We start from the raw sequence: 23,316 nt of genomic DNA, 5'->3' as shown, positions 1-23,316 counted from the left end.
AATGCATAGTTTATTTTTTTTTTGTCATTCATATTGGCATCCACAGAAACAGAGTTGTAGCCAGGAGTCAAAAATATATTTATGACCCTTGTCGCGTTGTAACCTTGTTTGGTTTTGTGCTGACAAGCGACAAACAATCTACTGTCTTTGTATCGTCGAGAAATTTATATCAGAAACAGTTAATTAAAATCCAATCTCTTAAAAAAATCACACATATATTGTCTCACGAACCTGTACTATTTAATTAAATTTTTAGATTCCCTGATTTCCATGAATCTCGCTTGCTCGTACTATTTAATAAAATTATTAGATACATTGATTTCCAGGAATAAAAGGCAACAATTGGGATATATGTCAATTATGCTTTCTGCAAAGCACTGATAAGCAAATGTTTTTAAGTATAATAAAATTTAGATAAAAAGGATAAATCTAAGTAAATGTATGTAAAAACTTAAATTCAAAGACAGTTATTATATTGATGCTTTAAAGACAATTAAGCACCATACCAGTACACACCCTCTTTATAGCCACATACACCATATCAATGCACATCGAAACTTTAAAGATATACATCGTACCAATGCGCATAAAAATTTCAAAAATATATATATCATACCAATGCACAGCGAAATCTATCTATATCTTCTATCTTCCATTGTATCATTTCTCATATAAATTGCATGATTTAGAATACTGCGTTCACATAAGAACGGTGTAGCCCAGAGGAAACGCTTTACCTGATTTCCTTAAGAAAATTGACATCCAATTATGAGTTCACCTAGGGGACGCGTAAGACAAAAAGATTATTTAGAACTTAAAAGAGAACTTCTTCAAAATAACGAACTATTTACGGATCCTGATTTTTCACCGAGTACATCTTCGCTTACATTCTCCGGCTTACAGCCTCGGATTTCAGGAGTACGGAGTGTTATATGGAAACGTCCAGGGGTAAGTAGGGTCATTTGTTGACATTGTAAAGCTAAAAGTTATAATACTGCAACTAGCTGTGTTTATTTCCTAAATATAGATACAAAGCATTATTTTGTATAATGTCAATTTCATCATTCAATGAACACTTTCTCCACAATCAGGGCTCCATTAAGGGATGAAAATAAGTTTGACTTTTGTGTTACGATTGGAAAAGCTATCAATGTATACATTTCAGTTATAATGTATTCCGTATAAAACAATATGAGGTCAATGTCATAAAAATGTATAAACTTAAATTCACTTAAAATTCGACATTTAAAAACATAATTCAAAAATATGGGCTTTAAGTTGGGTTCCCAAGTTTCTCAGCCTCCTATAAAAAGTTTATATTTTCCTGACATTGACCATATATTGTATGTGGTGAACTTAATGCATATTGTTCCATTCTTGTCAATATTATAGTAATGGTAACTTTACGGAATACTACACTATAAACTAAGATTATTCCCATTTAATCAATATCTATATATGTAAAAATGGGAGATTTAATAGATATTCATATACTCATACTAACAAATTGTGACGCAAAAATAGATTTGGCTGCCTATATTTTACTGCAAAATATCATAAAAAGTGCATTCGCCATATTTAGATTATTCACTTTTATGAATAAAAAAATTGATGGTTGATGTTGTCAATATTCTTGTCTTGTAAATATTCTTTTATTATTGTTATATCACTTTTGGGGTGCATGAACGTGTAAAGTGGCCCTCTACTCCTTGTTCGATTAAGCTTCATCCTAACATATACGGTGTGCATCAGGTTACAGTACTGGTATTTCGAATTGAACGTACTTTTTCACATGTGGAGCAGGATCTGCTTACCCTTTCGGAGCACCTGAGAGCACCACTTGTTTTTGATGGGGTTCGTGTTGTTTATTCTTTAGTTTTCTATGTTGTGTCGTCTGTACTATTGTTTGTCTGTTTGGGTTTTTTTCATTTTTGGCCATGGCATTGTCAGTTTGTATTAGATATATGAGTTTGACTGTTCCTTTGGTATCTTTCGTCCCTCTTTTAAGTCACCTTTCATATCAAAACCCACATGGTGTAAATGAGGAATTGGAGTTGTGACCTTAACTTCAAAATTTTTAGATATATCTGTTTGATGAATCTATGTTACAAATTACTGCTGTCAAAAATTATTGTCATATTTACTATTCAACACACCTTCGTGAAAAAAATATTTTTATCGCCAGTTTTTCTGCCGAAGGATCTTCTTCGACATGTATTATGTCATTGAGTATTATAATTAAACATGTGTGTAATCTAAAACATCTCTAGATTCACATATGTTTTAGAATGATACCATTTTTTTATGTGCCTAGAATATTCATATCACAGGAACACTGTGGTGTCTATTTCTACAATCCAGAAACGAAATAACGAGATTTTCCTAGATTTGTCCAAGCTGTCGCCTGTAAAATTGTTTCGACGACGGTTGTATACTTAAAGGTTGAACAATTGCACCTGACCCATTGATCATGTGCAGTTTAAAGTGTTGTATATGCAATAGATACAATTATCACCTAATTCATATACAATTTGGTAGTAGGTTGTCATTTAATAAACGACTTTAGTTTTGCGGACTTATACCTTGTAAACAAGCGCGTAGAAAATGCGATTCGGAAAGTCAGTTTAGTAGAAGCAGGGTTAAAGTTCTTAAGCCATTAATATGTTCGTGTCCCTATGTGCATGTGAGAATTGCCACTGGACGTTAAATACCCATACACTATAACACAATGGTTTACTAGTCTAACCTGGGTTTGTGTTGAACGTGCTGTTTTGGAGAATATTTAGTGAGCTGTACGTAATAATAACAGTAGTTATGAAAGATACCAGAATTATAATTTAAGACGCCAGATGCGCGTTTCGTCTACATAAGACTCATAAAAGAGGGACGAAAGACACCAAAGGGACAGTCAAGGGACGACATATGATTGAACCTATGAACAATACTTTTATCATCCTAGTTATGATTTTGACCTCATACATCTGGACATAATTGGCAATAAAACATTTATCAACCATTATATACAATTCTCTATATGTATATGGAGACGTTATTCAGTGTGCACCTCATATTTTTTTTTATGTTATTTCGAATAGACAGAAAAAATGATACAGTCATTTCTTATAATTTAATTCTCATTTCAAACCGTAGAAAACTATAAATAAAACGTTGATGACGTCACGGTTACAAGACTAAATTATGTCTATGCGCTGATTACAAAATAACGTCAGCCAATCAGAAGATGCGTTACATCCAAAATTTAATTATTAGCTAACGGTAAAAACTTTCATTGTAACCAGGGACATTTAATACATTGTATGAAACTAAGTAAGAAGCTTACGATAGACATTAAAATGATATAACTTTTGTTGACTCTCGAATAAACAAAAATAAGACTTTTGCCAGGTTTCTGGATCTTTGTATGAACATTTCTTATAATTCAGTATTTTTATAAGAAAGTAATAAGAAAGTCCTTTAGACATTAATTGTTATCGTCTTTGATTGCATGTGATAATTGCCACTGGACGTTAAAAACGTCATAAGAAAGAAGATAAAGTCTTCATGTCCTTTTTCGTCCCTTAACCGACTTCCAAACCGCAAGGTGCTTCTAATACATGCACATGATTGCTCGTATTGTATAGCATCAGTAATCCATAGACGCATGTGAAGTCATTTTAGTCGGTCATCATTTCAGTCCCTTTATCTTTGAACTATAGAAACAGATTGAGAGTTTAATCAAGTGCAGTAACTGATTTAGCCGTTTTAATTAAAAAAAGAAAAGAAAGATTGATGATAGCCATATACAACTTGATACTGAGTTACTCGAGGCTCGCATACACTTGATATTTCACTCAAACCATAACGGTAAACCTACTTCTGATATACTGGTAAGACAACTCTGCCAATGGGCTGATAGATATTTTGTTGTTTGTTTAAAGAACGTTCAGTGGAAAATATTGAATGTTCATTCTGTAGAAGATTCTGGAGAATAACTGTTACTTACTAGTATACATAGGCTGGTTATAACAAACAATCATTTATTATTTGATTCACACAATATATTTACTTTCAGGAACTAGTTAAAAACCCTAGATTCGTAAAAGACGGACTGACAAGGCATGATTTAGACCAAGGTCGTTTAGGTGAGTAAGAATGAACTATTTTTAGGTATTAACACTTTATGGTTAGTTAGGCAATGGATGTAACTTTAACAACCTATTATTGAATTCAAAGAAACTGATATACATAACTTGCGATCCTTCATATTTGTGTTACTAGCAGTGATATGTTTATATTCACACACCCTTTTACTAGCTATCTTTCTTCAGATAAAACCTGCGTTCCCGTTTGTCATTTTCAACCAGTGCTTTTTGTTATCATGTTTGCAGATATTTGACTGCCATTCCTATGAATCCTTCAATGTATGCAAAACATATATATATTTCCCAATAGTAGATAAAGGAATATGAAATACCAGATATTAAAATAGAATAACTATTACGTTTGCGCTAGAGAAGAAATTTTAGTACTACGTATTGAATATAATGGTATATCAATCATTATGCAATTATGTGTAAAATTTGTCACTTTTGTTCGATGCCGTACACTTCCTATATTTGCACAATAAGTATTTATTCTTTCTGTCAAATTTTCTTTCCTATGGTATTTTAATATGTTGAAATATTTCAGGAAATTGTTGGTTCATAGCAGGGGCAGCTGTGGTATCTACTCAACCTAAACTTTTGTTTAGATGTGTTCCAATAGACCAACATTTTGACCAAAATTATGCAGGTATGTTTAGATGTGTACAAGATTTTTTTTTAACAAAAGACAAAGATTGACAAAGATTATGGAGGTATGTTTTGATGTGTACCAATAAACCAAGATTTTGACAAAGAGTTTTGAACTTTGCTTGTATTTTTAGACGTATACCAAATCGACCGAAGCTTTAGTCAAGGATAGATCAACTTTCAAAACTGTAAATGCACCGGTAAACACATAAAACATTTGGAAAACGTTTCATTTTTTGAAAATATTAAATTAGAAATATCAATGTATTATACCCATTATAGAAAAAGAGAAGCAGAATTTACTGGTACCAAAAATATTGGAAAGGATAACAACTATAAACAACTAACTCCTCTGAAAAAAAACAAATAGAAAAACATAGACAAACAACAATAAACAACAATGAACAACAAAACACATGTCGAGATAATTAGATTGCCTGACTTGGTATAGACATAAAACTGGTATGGTTGCACGCTCCAGTAAACAAAAAATATTCACTACTTTTATTTATTATTAAATACATTGTTGTACTTGAATATTAAATATAAGACCACATTTAGAGATTTTTTTTGTAAATTTTTTAAGTTCACCTGGCCCACAGGGTCAGGTGAGCTTTTACCATTACTTGGTGTCTGTTGTCCGTCATCGGTTCCTCTGAAACTGGGTTATATGAGTCTTTTGGTATTTAGTATAAAGATTGTATATTTTATTCTGGTGGCTCAACAACCATGTCTGCCATAGCAAGAAAAAAATGTAGAAGCAAAATGTAGATTTCGGCTCAAGGCTAAAGGCTGAAGCAGTAACAGCAAACTGACATTGGTTAAACATAATCAGCAGGTCAATTTGTATTTGCTAGACGAATCAGAAACTCCATTTGATGTTGTTGCCCCTGAAACAGTATTTTATGACATTTTTAAGTGGTTGTGATTGAAGATAAAGAGAAATTCTAATAGGCAAAATGTTCAAATTGTCAGTTAACCTCTTATATTCAAATTGACACTATTTGTTAAATTCAATTACACCGATTAGTCTTAAATTCTCATATTTGATTAATTACTATGTAAAACAAATTATATAAAATATAAAATAAACTATCGAGTTGACATTCAGAGACCTCTAATGGTCATATTAGTGATACAAACATAAACATAGCTATGCATATAAATAAGTTTTATGCAATAGGTTTTTTCTAGAAATGTTTTATTTCATATTATGGAGTAAATGTAAATCTTTATCATCATTTTAACCTGTGTAAGAATGTTTTTTTGTGGATCTATCAGTTAATCAAATGATTTATCTTTGTTTCACTTCCAATGTTGATATTATTTTCCTTTTAATATTCGAACGCACACTTTTCATGCATTATCCATCTCTAGAATAATTCATCATCAATGTATCCAAGCTTAACTGGACATAATTGAATCATTCTGGTTGCTAAAAGCAAAATTATTATTTCATCATTTCATATCATTAATGAGTGAAAATTGCCTTTTTAAGACATAACGCACCACGGGTTAATCTGCACGTTTTGACCACAGAGGGTGAATAAAAATCCATTGGGGATTCTGCCTCCAGCCTCATCCAAATGTATTTTACTTACCCTTTTTGGATCCGTAAGGGGTCAGTAGCGAACCATATTACTGATATCATTGTCCTGATATCATTTTTACCAAGATTGTTGTTTTAGCAGAAACTATGGTTTATTTTTTTCCCATATAAACTTTTAGCAAATTTATACAATTAGGAATAACAGTCCAATAAAAGATTGTTAGGCATTCTCTGTACTTATATTTCAATTTATGAATTGGTATGTCCTTTTGGTATCTGTCCCCTCTTATTTCCCATCTTAGAAATTTCCTCTATTTTATTATCAATTAGGATCATAACATTACTCTATTTACAGGTTTATTTCGTTTTAACTTTTGGTGGTATGGTAAATGGGTGGAGGTCATCGTTGATGATTTCCTACCAACAGATGGCAGGAAGCTGATATATGCAAAAAACAGAAGTGATCCAGATGAGTTTTGGCCAGCTCTCCTGGAGAAGGCTTATGCTAAGTATGTTTTTTGTCAGGTACCTCACATTTGTAGTGAGAGAGTGTTAAGCTCTCTCCACATATATAACCCCTGTAACAACTCTCTGAACGGTCTGCATGTGACCTTTTTTGCCAGGCAAAACTACTTTATCCTTACCCAATGTATGTTTATTTTCCAGTAGCAGTCTTTGTTTCTCTCCTTTCAACCAAATTATCTCTACCCACCTGTTCAGTATGGTATGTATTGATAATTTGTTCTTGTTTAGGCATTTATGAAAAAAATTCCACTGGATATTAAACAACCGATGATAAATCAATCAAAAAACAATCTTGTACTGTGATATATTTAGTAGTATTAAAATGCTTATGATGACATTTCTTTTACAGGGTAACAGAAAAGTTTATACTTTTAACAAAATCCGGTGGCCAGTATATACAGTGATGATGAAACTGTCAAGCATACTTATATAATAATTTAACACGTACTATCAATAATCTGTGTCTGCACTTCTTTTTGGTTGTATTGTTGATAAAAGAACTAAAAATTGTCTGTCCTAAGTCAGGAACCTGATGTTTAGTTGTTGTCATTATTTTGTTGATGTGGTTCATAAGTGTTTCTCGTTTATTCGTTTCTTATATATTTAATAGTTATCAAAGGTACCAGGATTATAATTAAGTGATCAGACGCGGGTTTCGTCTACATAAGACTCATCAGTGACGCTCATATCAAAATATTTATGAAGCAAAACAAGTACAAAGTTGAAGAGCATTGAGGATCTAAAATTACAAAAAGTTGTTCCAAATACGTGCCAAATACGACCGTTGGTTTTCTAGTTTGAATGGTTTTACACTAGTCATTTTGGGGGCACTTTGTAGCTTACTGTTCAGTTTGAGCCAAGGCTATGTGTTGAAGACCATAGTTGGACCTATAATGGTTTACCTTAACAAATTGCGACTTGGTTAGATAGTTGTCTCGTTGGCACTTATACCACACCTTCGTATATCTTAAACACTGAAAAGGAATAATTTTAAACCTGGCTGTGGTATTGACAGATTTTAAACAAAAGGTGTCATGGTTAAGGTCACTGCATACCGAATATATGGAGATGAATTAGAGTACTAGAAAATAAAATTCAAAAGCAGTACATATCTGAAATATTTACAAAGGATTTTCTTTTAAAAGAAAGTCTTTTTACACATATTTTATAGTAAAATTTTGCTTGTTTTGTTTTTGAAATGAAGATTGGGATCCTCTTCTTTAGTAATAAAACATATATTTACACTTTATATAATGCAATGTAACTATATTAAGTTTCTTGATCTCTTACATGTACCTGGTTAATTTGTACTATGCAGATTGCGAGGTAATTATGAAGCATTAGATGGCGGTAAAACACAAGATGCCATTGTAGATATGACTGGTTCAATATCAGAAACAATAGATCTTACAGAAAAATCGAAAATACCAGATAATTTATATGATCTAGTATGGAAAAGTTATCAGATGAATTCCTTAATGGGTGCTTGTATCAATGTAAGTTATAGGCAGAATTTAAATAAGTTAAAAACTCCAGAAATTGTTGATACATAGATTTACGAATTAAAGCAATGAGTTTTCCATCCCCAATAGCATGCATTGCATCTTTTAAAGATTATCAATGAATTTGTGTGTTGTGACTGAAAACCAGAAAATTTTCTTTAATATAATATAAATGTTCTTTAGTGTCTATTTGACAGTAATAATTTGAGATATATTTATGCTAGATAGATAACTTTACAGAGTTTCGGTGACATATACTTGTGTGTCTACATTTTTAATTAACATTTCTACAATGATTTAAGTGTTCAAACTGCCCGAGTTTAACTTGAACAGTTAGCTTTATATTTTGACTGAATGAAGATATTTTGTGATTTTATTACAAACAATCCATCATGTATAAACTCAGGCTCTTATTTTAGTATAATCAGTTACTCAATACTGACATATACTCTATTGGTTCCCATAAAAAGAACTGTATAAAATACATACAAAATGATGGCTGTGGTGTTTTGTAGTTGCCAGGAAACACAAGCACACCAGAATTTGAGATGTCCAATGGTTTGGTAATGGGACATGCCTATAGCATTACAGGAATTACCTCGGTATGTTTATAGAGATTATTTTTATAATTATATCTGTTCTAATAATATGCGAATTTTTTTTTATTTCAACATGAAACATGAACATAAGGACAAATTGATAATGAAATTTAAGTTTGAAAAATATAATTTTAGAAAATGTATAATAACTTTTGTGATGGATTATTTCATTTTGAGATAAAAATATTAAATCTTGCAACAATGGATTCCAAATTTCTGGACCAATTGTCCTTAACATGCTAGAAAAAAACATTACAATTTGTGTTGCACTTTCGTCATAACTTTTATAACATTACCATTTCTTTTGTATTTTTGGATAAAATTTATATATTTAAATGTAAACCTTTGATGTTACTCATTGAATGTTACTCGTTTCTAATGGCACTTTATATAACAAGAAGGGTCAACCAAGATAAAAGAATGGAAATTCAAACGGCCACTGAACAATAACTAAATGTTGGATTGATGCAGATATTTTGCCTTGGAACAGGCTACCTATATTTGATACTGATGAATTTAGCTCAAAATATTAGGAAATTGTGATATATAGATGATAATGTCATTCAGAAAACATTTATGAGAATAAACATATAATTTGAAAATAATTTTGATATTTTTTACTCTTCCCAAAGGTACCATACAAAGGCAATAATATACAGTTATTACGTCTAAGAAATCCATGGGGTAAATCAGAATGGACGGGTGACTGGTCTGACCAGTAAGTTTCTTAGTTTTTATCTTTAAAATATAGGATAGAACAGGAGGGAGGAAAACTGTATATAGGTTTCTCAGTGTTATTTTTTGTTATGATACGCAATACTGAATGCATTAGATTGACGATGTCAGATCTGATTGTTACCAGTTATTAATGATTATCTAGTGATTAAGTATTTATCTAATTGACATGATGAGGTATATGTTTAATGCATTAATTAATGCAGAGGAAGAAATAGATCGGTTCGACAACTAAACAGGATTTTTCAAAAATAGAAATGTCAAAGTAAAATATAAATCATTTTTTTCTTGACAGCTGTTACGCTTTTCGAGAAATCATGTAAACAATAATTGTTAGTTTTATTGAATAAAGCATGACTAAAAAACACATTTTTGCATGTAAATTTGTTGGTAAAAAATTTAATACTTACTTACTTACTGCCCATTACGCCCATTGGAGTTTGGGGCAGCAGGTTGTTGGTAAAAAATTGCTGCTGATATTTTGTAGCTCAAAACAAATTGAGAACATCTCGCAAGAAACACGGAAAAAACTTGGGATCGTCATTAGAGATGATGGAGAATTCTGGTAAGTATCTACTTACAAAGATGTTTATAACCCCGATTTGTTTTTTTTTCTTTAATCGATTTACCAATTTCGAACAGCGGTATACTACTGCATTTTTTTGCTTGAAAAGAATATTATGGACCTAAAACTTTTATATCAAATTCACATCAATAAACTTTTTATTGCACATATGCATAGAGAATTATACATGAAGACAAAATAAGGTTACTGCTGTTCGCTCTATGTGCGAAGGATGTATAGCCAGTCAAGTAAAAAGTGTCCATCATTACCCACTGTTTCACATGTGGAACTGATAGTCAGAGGACCGATGCCTTGAAAATTGAAAACTATAAATGGTTGGTACAGCATTGATGGACATGTAGAGTTCAACCTAACATATGTTTTAGTGTGATATATAAAAACTGGTATGCGGTACTGGGTATAAGATATATGGTACAATACAAGCGTATTGTTCATGTCATGTGACATAGGTTTTTATTTCCATGTGATATATTATTACAGTAGTTCGAAGTTTTAGAGAAAAAAAAGAAAAGAATATGAAACAACAGAAGATGCTAGCATAGATTTTTTTTTATCACATTACTATTTTGTAGAACACTCATAGCACAACTGTTTATTTGTGTTGGAGTATTGTGTAATTTACTTTCCTATGTTATTTATTTAAACAGGATATCATTTATAGATGTATTAAGAATTTTTGATGAAATCCAACTGTGTCATTTACAGCCAGATGCATTAACATCAGAAATAGCCAATGATGAGGTATTTGTTAAAAGTCTTGACATCTATACCAAAAAGACAGATGTTGACTACTAAAATCAAATTATTAATCTAATCACTAAAAAGAAGCTTGGATTATATATTTTTTATATGTGAAAATAAGAAGATGTGGTATGATTGCCAACGAGACAACTCTCCACAAGAGACCAAATGACACAGAAATTTCAAACAACCATAAGTCATTATATGTTTACCTTCAACAAAGAGTAAAACTCATAACTTATAGTCAGCTATGAAAGACCCCGAAGTGACAAATGTTAAACAATTCAAGCAAGTGTTGTCTGTCTGTTATTCAGTCATTGACTCAGTAATTCAGTTTGCTTGTTAGTTTGTTTTTCAGTCAGATTATAGAGATTTGTGTGAAACAATATTTATCTCTTAAATCTTTTTTGTCTAAGGGGTTTAAGATCTTGCTCACTGAAGGTTCTAAAGCTAATATTGACGTAAGAACTTTGTGTTAGCAATGATGAGTGACATTCTTTTTCTAAAATAGATGCTAAAACACTTCAAGACTAGAGATAATATAGTAATATCAATCTTTGAACTTTCATTTGATGGAAATTTTTTGAAACTAATAGTAATCAATGAAGGTTAGAGGATATACTTCTGACCATGCAATTCAAGATTAATTAAGAAAAACCGTAACAAGCTAACGAAAATTGTAACAGTACATGATAAAGACTTTCCAGAGATTGTTAGACATATTTTTTAATGGATTTATTTTACAGACGAAACAAAATTGGGAAGTTACAGTCTACCATGATGCATGGATAAGGGGACTTACTGCTGGAGGTTGTGGCAATGCTCCATACAAAGGTAAAGGAAATTATTGTATCTCTGCAAGTTATGTCTTTCATGTGTATAGCAAATGCTGAAAGTAACGGGAGATAATCTTCCCCTAAATGAATGTTGGAAATTGTGGCAATTGTCCACATAAACGTATAGGAGATAGGTATGAATAAGTGGAACATTAGAGATTACAGTGTATATTTTTAATCTAGAAAGTAAGAAACATGACTACTGTTATAGGTTGTATCAACTATCCCAACTTAGGTAGGGGAGATAATTTTGCTTAGGCAGGAGGAGATAATTTCCTACAGTATCAGTAAAAGAAGAGACGAAAGATACCAGAGGGACAGTCAAACTCATAAAGTGTTGGAAATAGTTACAGCTATGTTAGCACATCTAATTAGGACTGAACAGTATAATTGAGCTTATTAAAATAGAAAATGTCATAAATGTGTTTGAATAATTGAGATAAAGAAATGAATTACTTGAATGATTTTATAAGAAGAATTGTGAATTTCAAATTTAGATAAATAATGTTTAAATTGTCAGTCCCTCTTCAATTTTCCTAATTGTCAGGATGTGAATAAGTACAGGGCTAGTTATGATCTTGTTGATTTTTTTTACAATTCTTCACAAAAATGGTGCTATATCTTTAGCATGCGACCAAATCAGATAATTATAGAAAAATTAGCTGGAAATCATTTAGACATTTTACATTTGACTTGCTTCTTTTTAGATCTTTTCTGGAAAAATCCTCAGTTTTTAATTACACTAAAAGATGTGGATATAAAAGACAATTCAGGGTTATGTACCCTGATTGTAACCTTGACAGAGAAAGAAATGAATAATAAATCATCTGTTTGTATAGGATTCAAAGTGTATAAGGTAACTATGTGATTTTCATGAACTTTAGTAGCAAAGGGTCTTTTGATTATCAGAAAATATGGATGACAGCACATATTAAAAATGGCTGCTTTTGTTCAACTAAATCGTCTTAGTTATCTTCCATTAGAAGGGAATTTCTTCAATTACTAAAAAAGAGCAATGGCTCTGAAACAAAAATGACAGAAAATGTAAAGGATTTATTTAAGTTACTTCAAACAAATGAACTGATTCCTTCTACAATATTGTTTTTAAAGCAAAACTCTAGATCAATCATGTGCAATTTTGGGTCCAAAATGACAGATTACTATGTGACCACAAATAACTACAAATGATGGTTTCATATTCAAAAATTTCAAATTCAAAAAATGTTTATTATGCGGCTAAATGTTGAGTGTAACTTCTAGCCACAGATCTAATTCAGAGAATTCAGAGAGTTGTATGTAAATTTAAATGGTGTAACCTAATTTTTGTACAGCTGAGAGAATTTCAAAGGGGATCACTAGATGGAGAATCAGTTCTTAGAAATAATTTAATTCTACAAGAAAGATCAGGGAGTTATGAATACAACCGTGAAGTGACAAGAAGATTTGAGTTAAACCCTGGTGTATATGCTATAATACCTAGTACATATGAGGCACATGCTGAAGCCAACTTTATGCTTAGATTGTACACAGAGAAACCAGCTGAAAGTGGGTAAGAGGAGTTCTAAAGTTGTTTTTCTTAATTATGAATAAACACATCTTAATATAAAAATAATATAAGATTTTAATAAAATTGAGAATGGAAATGGGGAATGTGTCAAAGAGACAACAACCCGACCAAATAAAAAAACAACAGCAGAAGGTCACCAACAGGTCTTCACTGTAACGAGAAATTCCCGCACCCGGAGGCGTCCTTCGGCTGGCCCCTAAACAAATATATACTAGTTCAGTGATAATGAAAGCCATACTAATTTCCAAATTGTACACAAGAAACTTAAATTAAAATAATACAAGACTAACAAAGACAAGAGGCTCCTGAATTGGGACAGGCGCAAATATGCGGCGGGGTTAAACATGTTTATGAGACCTCAACCCTCTAGTAGAAAAGTAAACGCATAACAATACGTACATTTAAAATTCAATTCAAGAGAAGTCCGAGTTTGATGTCAGAAGATGTCACCAAAGAAAATAAACAAAATGACAATTATACCTAAATAACAACAGACTACTAGCAGTTAACTGACATGCCAGCTCCAGACTTCAATTAAACTGATTGAAAGATTATAATTTCATCATATGAATATCAGGCACAATCCTTCCCGTTAGGGGTTGGGTATCATTCCATCATAACATATATGAGATGAACATAACCCGTGTCATGCCAACTACTATTTTTTTAATAAATGTGTTTAGTTCCGATGCAAAGACCCTATAAGTGAATCAATATTAACGCCAAAAAATGCAATATTTAATGACCCGTCAACAGTATCGTACCTATATCCCTTCTTGATAGGTCTATTTAAAGGTTTTGTTAGTTGCTGCGGTGAATACTGACATTTTTGTGCTTTATTAAGAATATTTCCATAAAAATTGGATGTGAAATATCTAAACGTATAAGAAGTCTGCATGTTGAGCTATATTTACGAATGATGTCCTTATACCGATGATGAAATTTAGTAAATGTTTTGACTAGTTTGTGATATCGAAAACCCTGGTGTAATAATATTTCAGTAATACATAAATTTCTCTCGTTCAAATCTAAAACATTGTTACATACACGAGCTAATCATACAAGTAGAGATATATAAACACCGTAAGATGGTGACAAGGGAACGTCACCATCTAAAAATGGATAATTAACGATAGGAAATGAAAAAAATCATCTCTTTTATCATAAATGTTAGTATTAAGCTTTCCTTTAGTGATATAGATATCAAGATCGAGGAAAGGGCAGTGGTCATTGTTAGTATTAGCTTTATTTAAAGTAAGTTCAACAGGATAAATTTCTTTAGTATACCTACTGAAGTCGTCATTATTGAGTACTTACATGTCATCCAAATATCTAAAAGTATTATTAAATTTGTTTAACATATGTTGTTTCGATGGGTCTTTGCTGATTTTTGTCATAAATTGTAACTCATAGCAATGATAATACATCTGTATACCAATCAACGAAGTTGTGGAGGACATAATGATTTGGTCCTTCCGTCATTTTGTCCATCATTTCAGTTTTCACCAGGATAGTGCCTTCAACTATTTTTTATCATACATACTTCAAATTTGTATGAGGAAGTTGGTACAAATACAAATGGAAATATATTTTGTTAAATGCTGCATTTTGATTTTGCATCATATAATGTTTTGTTTGATGATATTAAATTTAAGAATATTTCAGATTACTGGAAGAAATTGATAAGAATGAACTTGTAAGTAATTGTAATTCATAGATATTATGTAAAAACTGGTTTACCTTATTAACAGGCAAAAACATGTTCTCTTCACATACTGAGTTATACTCAGAAAGTAAGGAGGAAAAGGATATAGGATGCCTGTCCTAGTCATTAGCTATCTGGCAGTTGAATAGAGAAAGGTTTCAATTAACATAATTTGTGCCGCCTTTTACTTTAGCGGTCCCAACCCTTATAAAGCATTTCTAAACTACCCTAAACCTAAAATTTCACCCTTACCCATACCTAACCATAACACTAGCCCTAACTATAAACCATAACCATAAAAAACCTCTCCCAACCTAACCATTACCATAAACGAACGCTACCCCTAAAGTAAAGGGACCCTTAAAGTAAAAGAAGGCCACAATGTGTGCCAATGTTACTTCCCTTACTTACAATGTTTGAGGTCTTCCATCATAAATCAGTCTAATTCAACATGTTATACTTACTGTAGAAATTCAAAATAAAAGTTGATTTCTTTTAGCCTTGCTTGTGTCGTCACTACTATCTATTAAGGATAAGTACTCTCTTATGACATTTCATTTTGGTTAGTAAAAAAAGAAAAATTAAGTATTCAATCCGCAAAGTGGCTACAAAGGGAAATAACTCAAATTTAAATCGTGTCAAAAAGAAATCTGTCTATATTGAAACCTTGCATATATTTAAAGCAGAAAATGTGTAAACTCAACATTTGCATTTTAACTGACTGTAAATATTGGCTAGTATCTTGACTTGTGTACACTAAACACCTGTCTAAAGTGAACAAAATCCGAAGGAATAAGTTTAAGACAGTTAATATGATAAAATAAGTTTGTGTATGATATCTTCTTTTTGTCTGTAGCAAAGGACAGTAAAACCTTTAGATCCAGTGAAGGAATTTTTTATAAAGCATGCCACTGAAGATGGACATATCTATGCTATAGAATTGAAAAAATTTCTTAGAGAATTTTCTGCATCAGGTAATGTAAAGAGTGGTTTACAATAACAGTTAAAAGTAGAGATTAGTTATAGAATGCTACTAGAAATTTTCAATAACTCTCGATAGCGACTAATAACACCTACAGTTTACAGGTAAAATGGAGGGATGGTCTCAAAGACAAAAACGTGTTACTATTATAACGTATACAAATTTGATTTGGCGGTTATACATGTGCAAAGTATATAACATAACAGTATCTAAATTGCACCAAGTACCCAAATTATTTATCAAAAATAGCAGCAGAAATTAAATTGTTGAAACCATATAGAAAATAATGATACATTTACAAAATAAACACATATTAAAAACTTTTGTCTGAAGCATAAATAAACGTAGGTTAAAAAACTGTGAAAATAGGCGCAATTTGGATACTCTCATGTTAGCTACAAAACATATATAGTAATAAAAAAAAGGAAAAAAATATATTTCTATCTGTAGTTACACGACATTTTACGTTGAGTTGATTAAAACATTACTGCAATCATTCCGCATCCTATCAGCTTTCTATTCACATTTATGTTTTTGCCGCATTCCAATAACAATAAATGTATATCTGCAAAAGATTTTTTCAGAAAATTTATTTGAAATATTAAACATAATAACAGGACTGTCTATCCGTGTCTTACACACTTGTAAACACGGTCAAGTTTGTGTTTTTCAAACGATCAAAACCGTACCCGGTGTACATATTCAATTTCGAGTGGGGTAAAAACATAAAATTCCAAATTTCGAAGGAAAGATCACACTAGTGACAAGATTTTGTGTAAAAAATTAGTAAGTGTAATTTTATTTTTACAGAATTTGGAGAACCCATACCGTTTAGTTTAGAGGCAGCTAGATCTCTTGTAACACTAATGGATGTATCCTTTATAAGAGAAAAATGTATTCCAGATGTCTGCAGAGTTTATTTCTCTGTTGATTTTTTTTTTACATTTTTTGACAGAGCCTAATAGTTAGATATCCTAGATCAGACGTAATTGAATTTTACTGATCGCATTAGTTTGTTTATTGTCTATGTAGTTTTTTGTTGGTGTGCACTTGCTCTTTTAGTTTGATTATTTGACTGGTGTTTAACACCACTTTCAAAACTACTGTGCTTTTTTGTGTTAATCAGTTTTTTTATTGGTGGAGGAAGCCTGAGTGCCCAGAGAAAACCACGACCTTCAGAAGGAAAACTGTCAACCCTAGTCAATTATGATTGAAGTCGAGTGCACCACTCCAGTCCCAAGCAGGATTTATTTCACAACCTCAATGTTAAATCTCTAGTGATTAAGTAGTTCAACTACTTAGACCACTTGGCCACAAAGGTCCCTCTTTCTTGTTTACCTTCTTTTGGTGCTTCATACTGGAGTTTTTCTTAAAAATTACCAGATTTCTTGTATTTTGATAATTTGCAAAGCATAGAAAAATATTTTGTTATTCCATACCTGTACTTGAATTTTTTAATTTGAAATGGAAAATCGTATTTGTATAGATGATAGAGAAATTGCAACAATGAACAGAAACTTATAAATTTAGTATTCTTAACCTGAATTCAGAGAAATCGTTCTGGTGCACTTAATTTTGATGAAGTTGTAAAAGGATGGAATGAAATTAAAGCTTACAAGGTAATAACTACATCGTTATGTACAGTAATTGTGATCTCTGATAAAACATTTTCAGACTACGAAATGTGAAAAATTATCCTAATTTCTATTCATTCATTATTATTCATTGGGTACTGAAACCAAAGGATGGTTTAAGTAAATGTAAAAAACAAATTTGAATGTTCAACAAAATACAATTTCCTATATAACTTTTATTCGAGCCAAGAAATCAAACATCCTAGGAAATACAATGTGTTTCAAAGAAAATTGGTACAACCAAAAATAAGTAAATCTACAGTAATATAACAATAGAAAGATGCTAAGATTTAAGCTTGTTATATAGACACAAAACACCAAAGGATGTGCAAGAGAATATCTGTGCATAGAAAAACGGAAACCAATGCCAATGGCTTTATTTATATCAATACCTTTAAGATTATTTTAAGATTGGCTTAATAATTTTACAGAGAATATTTGAGCAGTTTGACAAGGATGGGAGTTCAAGCGTAGATACATTTGAACTAAGCAAAGTTTTCAGGGCTTTGGGTAAGTATCGTGTTATGTTGCATAGATTTATAATCAAATAACAAAACTAGTTTCTACTTTTTCTACTGATATATATTGCATGCTGTAATAAATGATCTTTTCAAATAATAACATAATTATAATTGTTGTAACTATTCGCATTGTTTCTTCGCGTAATCACAATGTTTTTTTCAGTCCTTTTCATTGTAATTTAAAACGATTTCAATTACGATCATATTCTTGTATTTAATTTTTATTTCGGAAGGAGAAAATATAGAAATATTAAAATGATTGATGAATAGAAAATGCTTTATAACTAAGAAACCTGCTAATTAACATCTAGTTTTACAACTGTGAAATTATAAACTTTCAGGAAGATTTCCCAATTCCTATCTTTATACTCAGACAATATATAACATATATTATAATAATATATTAACTTTAATAAACATGCTTACTGTAATATATTTGAAAATAACAAGTGTTTTCTCATTGCCATACATTATTTTTTAATGAAATGCACCTGTTTGGCTTGCATGTTTACTGCACTTTTCAAACACCAAATAACTCACCTTATCTGTCCTGTCTGCCATTCCTCCAATAGTCCAACGAATATATTCGTTACAATTTTTTTCTCAGACATTACACATAACAGAAACTTATCACTTAAAATTTGGTCAGCAGCTTTTCCGTTTTCCAATACTTTGAATTTCATAAAAGATTTATGAGATGCTAAGCAAAACAATGTATTCGTTTTTGACAGTTTAAAGGTTCGATTGCAGTTTTTTTTAATGCAAAAAAGTGGTTTAAAACATAGAACAATTTTGAATTGTGATCATCCTTTTTGAGATCAGGAGTTATGATATATGAACGTGTGAGTGGTGTCATTTATAAAGAAATTTTGTTTTGTTGGATACAGACATTTTGTTTAACTTTTGGAGTAAGAACATGTAGAGTGTGTTTTTCTGGATTTTTTTACCCCAGGAGTATATTACCTTAGCCGTATATGGCACAACTTTTTGGAATTTTGGGTCCTCGATGCTCTTCAACTTTGTATTTGTTTGGCTTTTTAACGATTTTGATCTCAGCGTCACTGATGAGTCTTATGTAGACGAAACGCACGTCTGGCGTTTATATTATAATCCTGGTACTTTTGATAACTATTTTCATGTTTTCATATGACTTTGTTGTAAATGATTTTTTACATTGTACATCTTTTACAGCTTTTAAACATTTACATTATTTACTTTTTATTTGTTCCATTCATTATTTTGTTGTAGATGATACATTACTCTATGTTCTATCATCTTTTAAAGCTTTTAAACATTTAAATTATTTTGGTGTTTTTTTATTTTTTAGATTTTACGGTAAACAGACAGGTACTGGTAGCCATTGTACGTCGCTATGGAAACAGGAACAATAAAATCAGACTGACAGATTTTTTGATAGTGATCTTTAAACTCACATTAATGTTTGGTAAATATCTTAAGAGTTTAAACATATTTTATTATTCATATATAAAGGCAACAGTAGTATACCGCTGTTCAAAATTCATAATTCCATAGAGAATAAACAAATCCGGGTTACAAACTAAGAATGAGGGAAACGTATCAAATATAAGAGAACTACGACACAACAGAGACACAACACTGAAACGTAACACACACAGAAACGAGAAGGTGGGTTGAACCTGGTTTTGTGGCATACCAAACCTCCCGCTTTAATGGCAGTGTTAATTATAGCATGACAATATCACACGACAGGGTTACAATAAATAAAAATATTAGTGGGAGAAAATATAGGACAGAGAACGAACGAATTATAGCCATCCAAAGGTAACAGGTTAAAATATTTGTTTATACACAAGACGCGCGCTACGTCCACACAAAACTATGTTATGTTATTTATTTGTTATAATTGTTTTATTGCAGGCACTTATGTGAGGTATTTTTGGGAGTTTGGTTTTGCTTCAAGGTTGTTGATGAAAACTGTGTATTGCAGATTCTATTTATTTATACTTCAAGCATCTTTCTATTCCATTTTAGAAATTTTCAAGGAACAGCAGTTGAAAACCGGTGGTAATAATGATGCTGCTTCATTCACCTTAAATGAAGTAAGTTTGCAATGTAATCAAAATAAAAATCATTAGAATTCAATCTTACTAGAACCCACATTATCTCAATTAAGAATTTAAAATTAAAATACTTATCTATTCTACAAAAGGGTATATGTTCACTGACCTGTGTTTCTCTTTAACAATGTTCAAAAGCAAGACATTTAATAAACTGCTTTACTGAGCGCAGCTGGATATGACCACAGAGGTCCAACTCTGAACAGTAGGGGCAAAAATGGACACAATATTTGCGCTTGATACAAGTCTGAATTTGAATTTGAATTTGATATTTGACACATAATAGGTTTCTGACACAGAATTTCTGTAGTCAAAGAACTTAAAATTGGTAAAAATGATTTGAATTTTTATATTTTTTTGCTTTTGTGCAAAACACTATGCCTTTGCGAATTGACCATCACCCCAACCTACCCCTAAAATAAATGTTAACCCCCTTTTTTGCTTTTGTGCAATACACTATGGTGCAATTAGTCCAAAACCTGACATGTCTTTATACATAATTCACAAGAGGTGAAAGGGAGGTAAATCAAAACATACACATCATTGTATTTTAAATGTATTTGAATTACCTCCCTTACACTACTTTTTAATTTTCTTAATTGTCATTTAAACTAAAAAAAACTAGTTTTTCCCCTTTTTTCCCCTAATTCCTAAATTATTTGAGCCATAACTGCTAAAAAGCAATCCTAACCATCTCTTTTTGGTATGGAAACTTCTGGTAAAATTTCAGAGAGATTCATACACTTGCACACAAGTAATTGTCTGGAAACTACAAAAATTCTTATTTGGTCCCCTTTATTTGACCCCTAATTCCTAAAATTGGGATAATGATAACCCCCAAAATCAATCCCAACCTTCATGTTGTGGTACAAAATTATAGAGATCCATTCACTTAAACTAAAGTGTTTGTCCATAAACTAAATGCATCTTCAGACGACGAGCCAGACGTAGATGATGATGACGACATGATAGCAATTTTTTTTTTATAGTCGTATAAAAAGCATAATGTACAGTTTTTAAAAATTGAAATGATTTTCCTTCATTCGATATAAAGTTTTTTTTCCATTGAGTTCAATAAACTAGTTGAGTATTAGTCATATGGGTTTTTTAAAACATAAAATTTGATAATCATGAAATATTTTGAGAACTGTCTTTTCTCTTTTTCAGTATCTGGACTACACAATGTACTGCTAACCAACTGACCGACCTAAAAAGTAGAAATTCATGAGGATATTTCTAAGAATAACATTGCAATGAATTTTGTTTGTACAAAGACTTTTTTTTTAAGCTTATATTTTTACAGCCTTACTGTGTGTGTTATTGTCACCATTAAGTACCAACAGTGACATCTTGCATACATTTTTCAAACTCTTCTTTTCTGATTCTTAGCCCAAATTTGACTGTCAAGTTTCAAGAAAGTAATTTGTTAAAATTCTAATATTCAATGAGAATCTTTTTATGATTTGTTTGCCAAGATTTTGATCAAATGAATCATTCTTAAAGTCATAAGAAACGAGTGACCGGTGACAAATAATGTTCTTCCAATTCTTGAACCAATGCATACAAACATCATAAACTTAGTCTTCTGTGCTCGAATTTATCATTTTTTCGTTTAAATTTCGTATAATCGTAAATTTTTTTTTCAATCGGTCAGTGCTGTTGTGAAAATATGGCAGGTAATTAAAGTTCGTGTTTTGTAGCCGAAGTTTAACGATTGTCACCTGTTTGTCAACAATTGACGAAAAATAAACAAAAAAGCATGAAAATTGAGGCCATGTTTAACATGTAAGTTCAGATAATAGTTTATTTTAAAGACATTCATGCCTATTGTGGTCACCGGATTTTTACGAGATGGGTCACACTGAGGTCACCTTGCATACGGAAAATATGTCGGAGGAATTGCTTGCTGGAAGGAAGCAATTCAAAAAAAGTAAACTTCTTCTAAATATTAATAAATTAAAGAATTTTCTTCAGAAAAAAAGCATATGTACATGAGTCTTATAATGAAAACTATCCATTGAGTTATAAAAAACATATGCATGATTTTCTTTGATTTGTGGTTTCTTATAACTTTAATGTATTCCTAATCAGCATTATATATAAATAAAACTCCTTTCAACTAAATCAACACTATATACAACTGTATACATATAAAATGGTATCATACCAGTGCTCTGCCAATCGTGCAAAGACTGTATAGCTAGCCAAGGATGTTAAAATAAACTACCATCACTGGTACTCTGCCAATCTTGCAAAGGCTGTATAGCTAGCCAAGGATGTTAAAATAAACTACCATCACTGGTACTCTGCCAATCTGCAAAAACTGTATAGCTAGCCAAGATGTTTTAAACATCCATCACCAGTACTTTGCAACTTTCACTACCATCAATATTGTATTGGTGTAACTTTAACATTGACTGGAAGAATTTCAGTAAACTAGATAAGATTTTTTCTTGGGATTTATGTTAATATGATTGATTTGTTGATTTACGGGCTCATTGAAACCTTTATTTTAGAATCTCTTAAAACTGATTAATATAGTAAGTTTTTGTCATTATTTTAATTTCTGCAATAATGAATATATTAATAGGAAGGACTTGTAAATGATATGCCACGTTACAATGAGTTTTAATAGGATATTTATATGTAAAAGAATTGTTTTATATTTTTCATTAAAGTATGTTATTGTTTAATCTTATAGACTTATTCTTTGAGCAGGCATAGCTTAACAACAATGTTCCTATGGTTGTGGCCTTTTATCTATTTCTTGCAAGAATAGGTATTTCTCATATCACACTTTACAGAATGTAATATGAGAAAGTGATAAGAAAATCTGTATAAATTTGATTGGCTTATCCAGCATCATAAAACAATATCATGGATTTTCTATTGGCTAATCATTAGGTCATTGATAACTTTCAAAGTTTAAGACCATGTACATTTTG

The 23,316-nt window shown here is 31.2% G+C and overlaps 1 protein-coding gene across 1 annotated transcript; it reads left to right on the top strand.

Annotated features, from left to right (window-relative positions):
* Positions 1-705: 705 nt before the first annotated feature.
* Positions 706-23,003, top strand: LOC134725436 (calpain-A-like). Its single transcript, XM_063589251.1, has 20 exons — positions 706-948; positions 4,073-4,142; positions 4,690-4,791; positions 6,695-6,848; positions 8,183-8,360; positions 8,882-8,968; positions 9,598-9,683; positions 10,188-10,265; positions 10,934-11,027; positions 11,774-11,861; positions 12,571-12,719; positions 13,195-13,412; positions 15,096-15,126; positions 15,992-16,109; positions 16,928-16,989; positions 17,668-17,736; positions 18,183-18,261; positions 19,600-19,716; positions 20,286-20,353; positions 21,539-23,003. Exons 1-20 carry the CDS (start codon positions 769-771, stop codon positions 21,563-21,565), a joined length of 2,055 nt encoding a protein of 684 aa, XP_063445321.1. The 5' UTR covers positions 706-768; the 3' UTR covers positions 21,566-23,003.
* Positions 23,004-23,316: the final 313 nt, after the last annotated feature.

This window comes from Mytilus trossulus, chromosome 7, assembly GCF_036588685.1.
Source record: "Mytilus trossulus isolate FHL-02 chromosome 7, PNRI_Mtr1.1.1.hap1, whole genome shotgun sequence".
Classification (NCBI taxonomy): domain Eukaryota; kingdom Metazoa; phylum Mollusca; class Bivalvia; order Mytilida; family Mytilidae; genus Mytilus; species Mytilus trossulus.
This window is presented reverse-complemented; position numbering and strand designations above follow the sequence as displayed.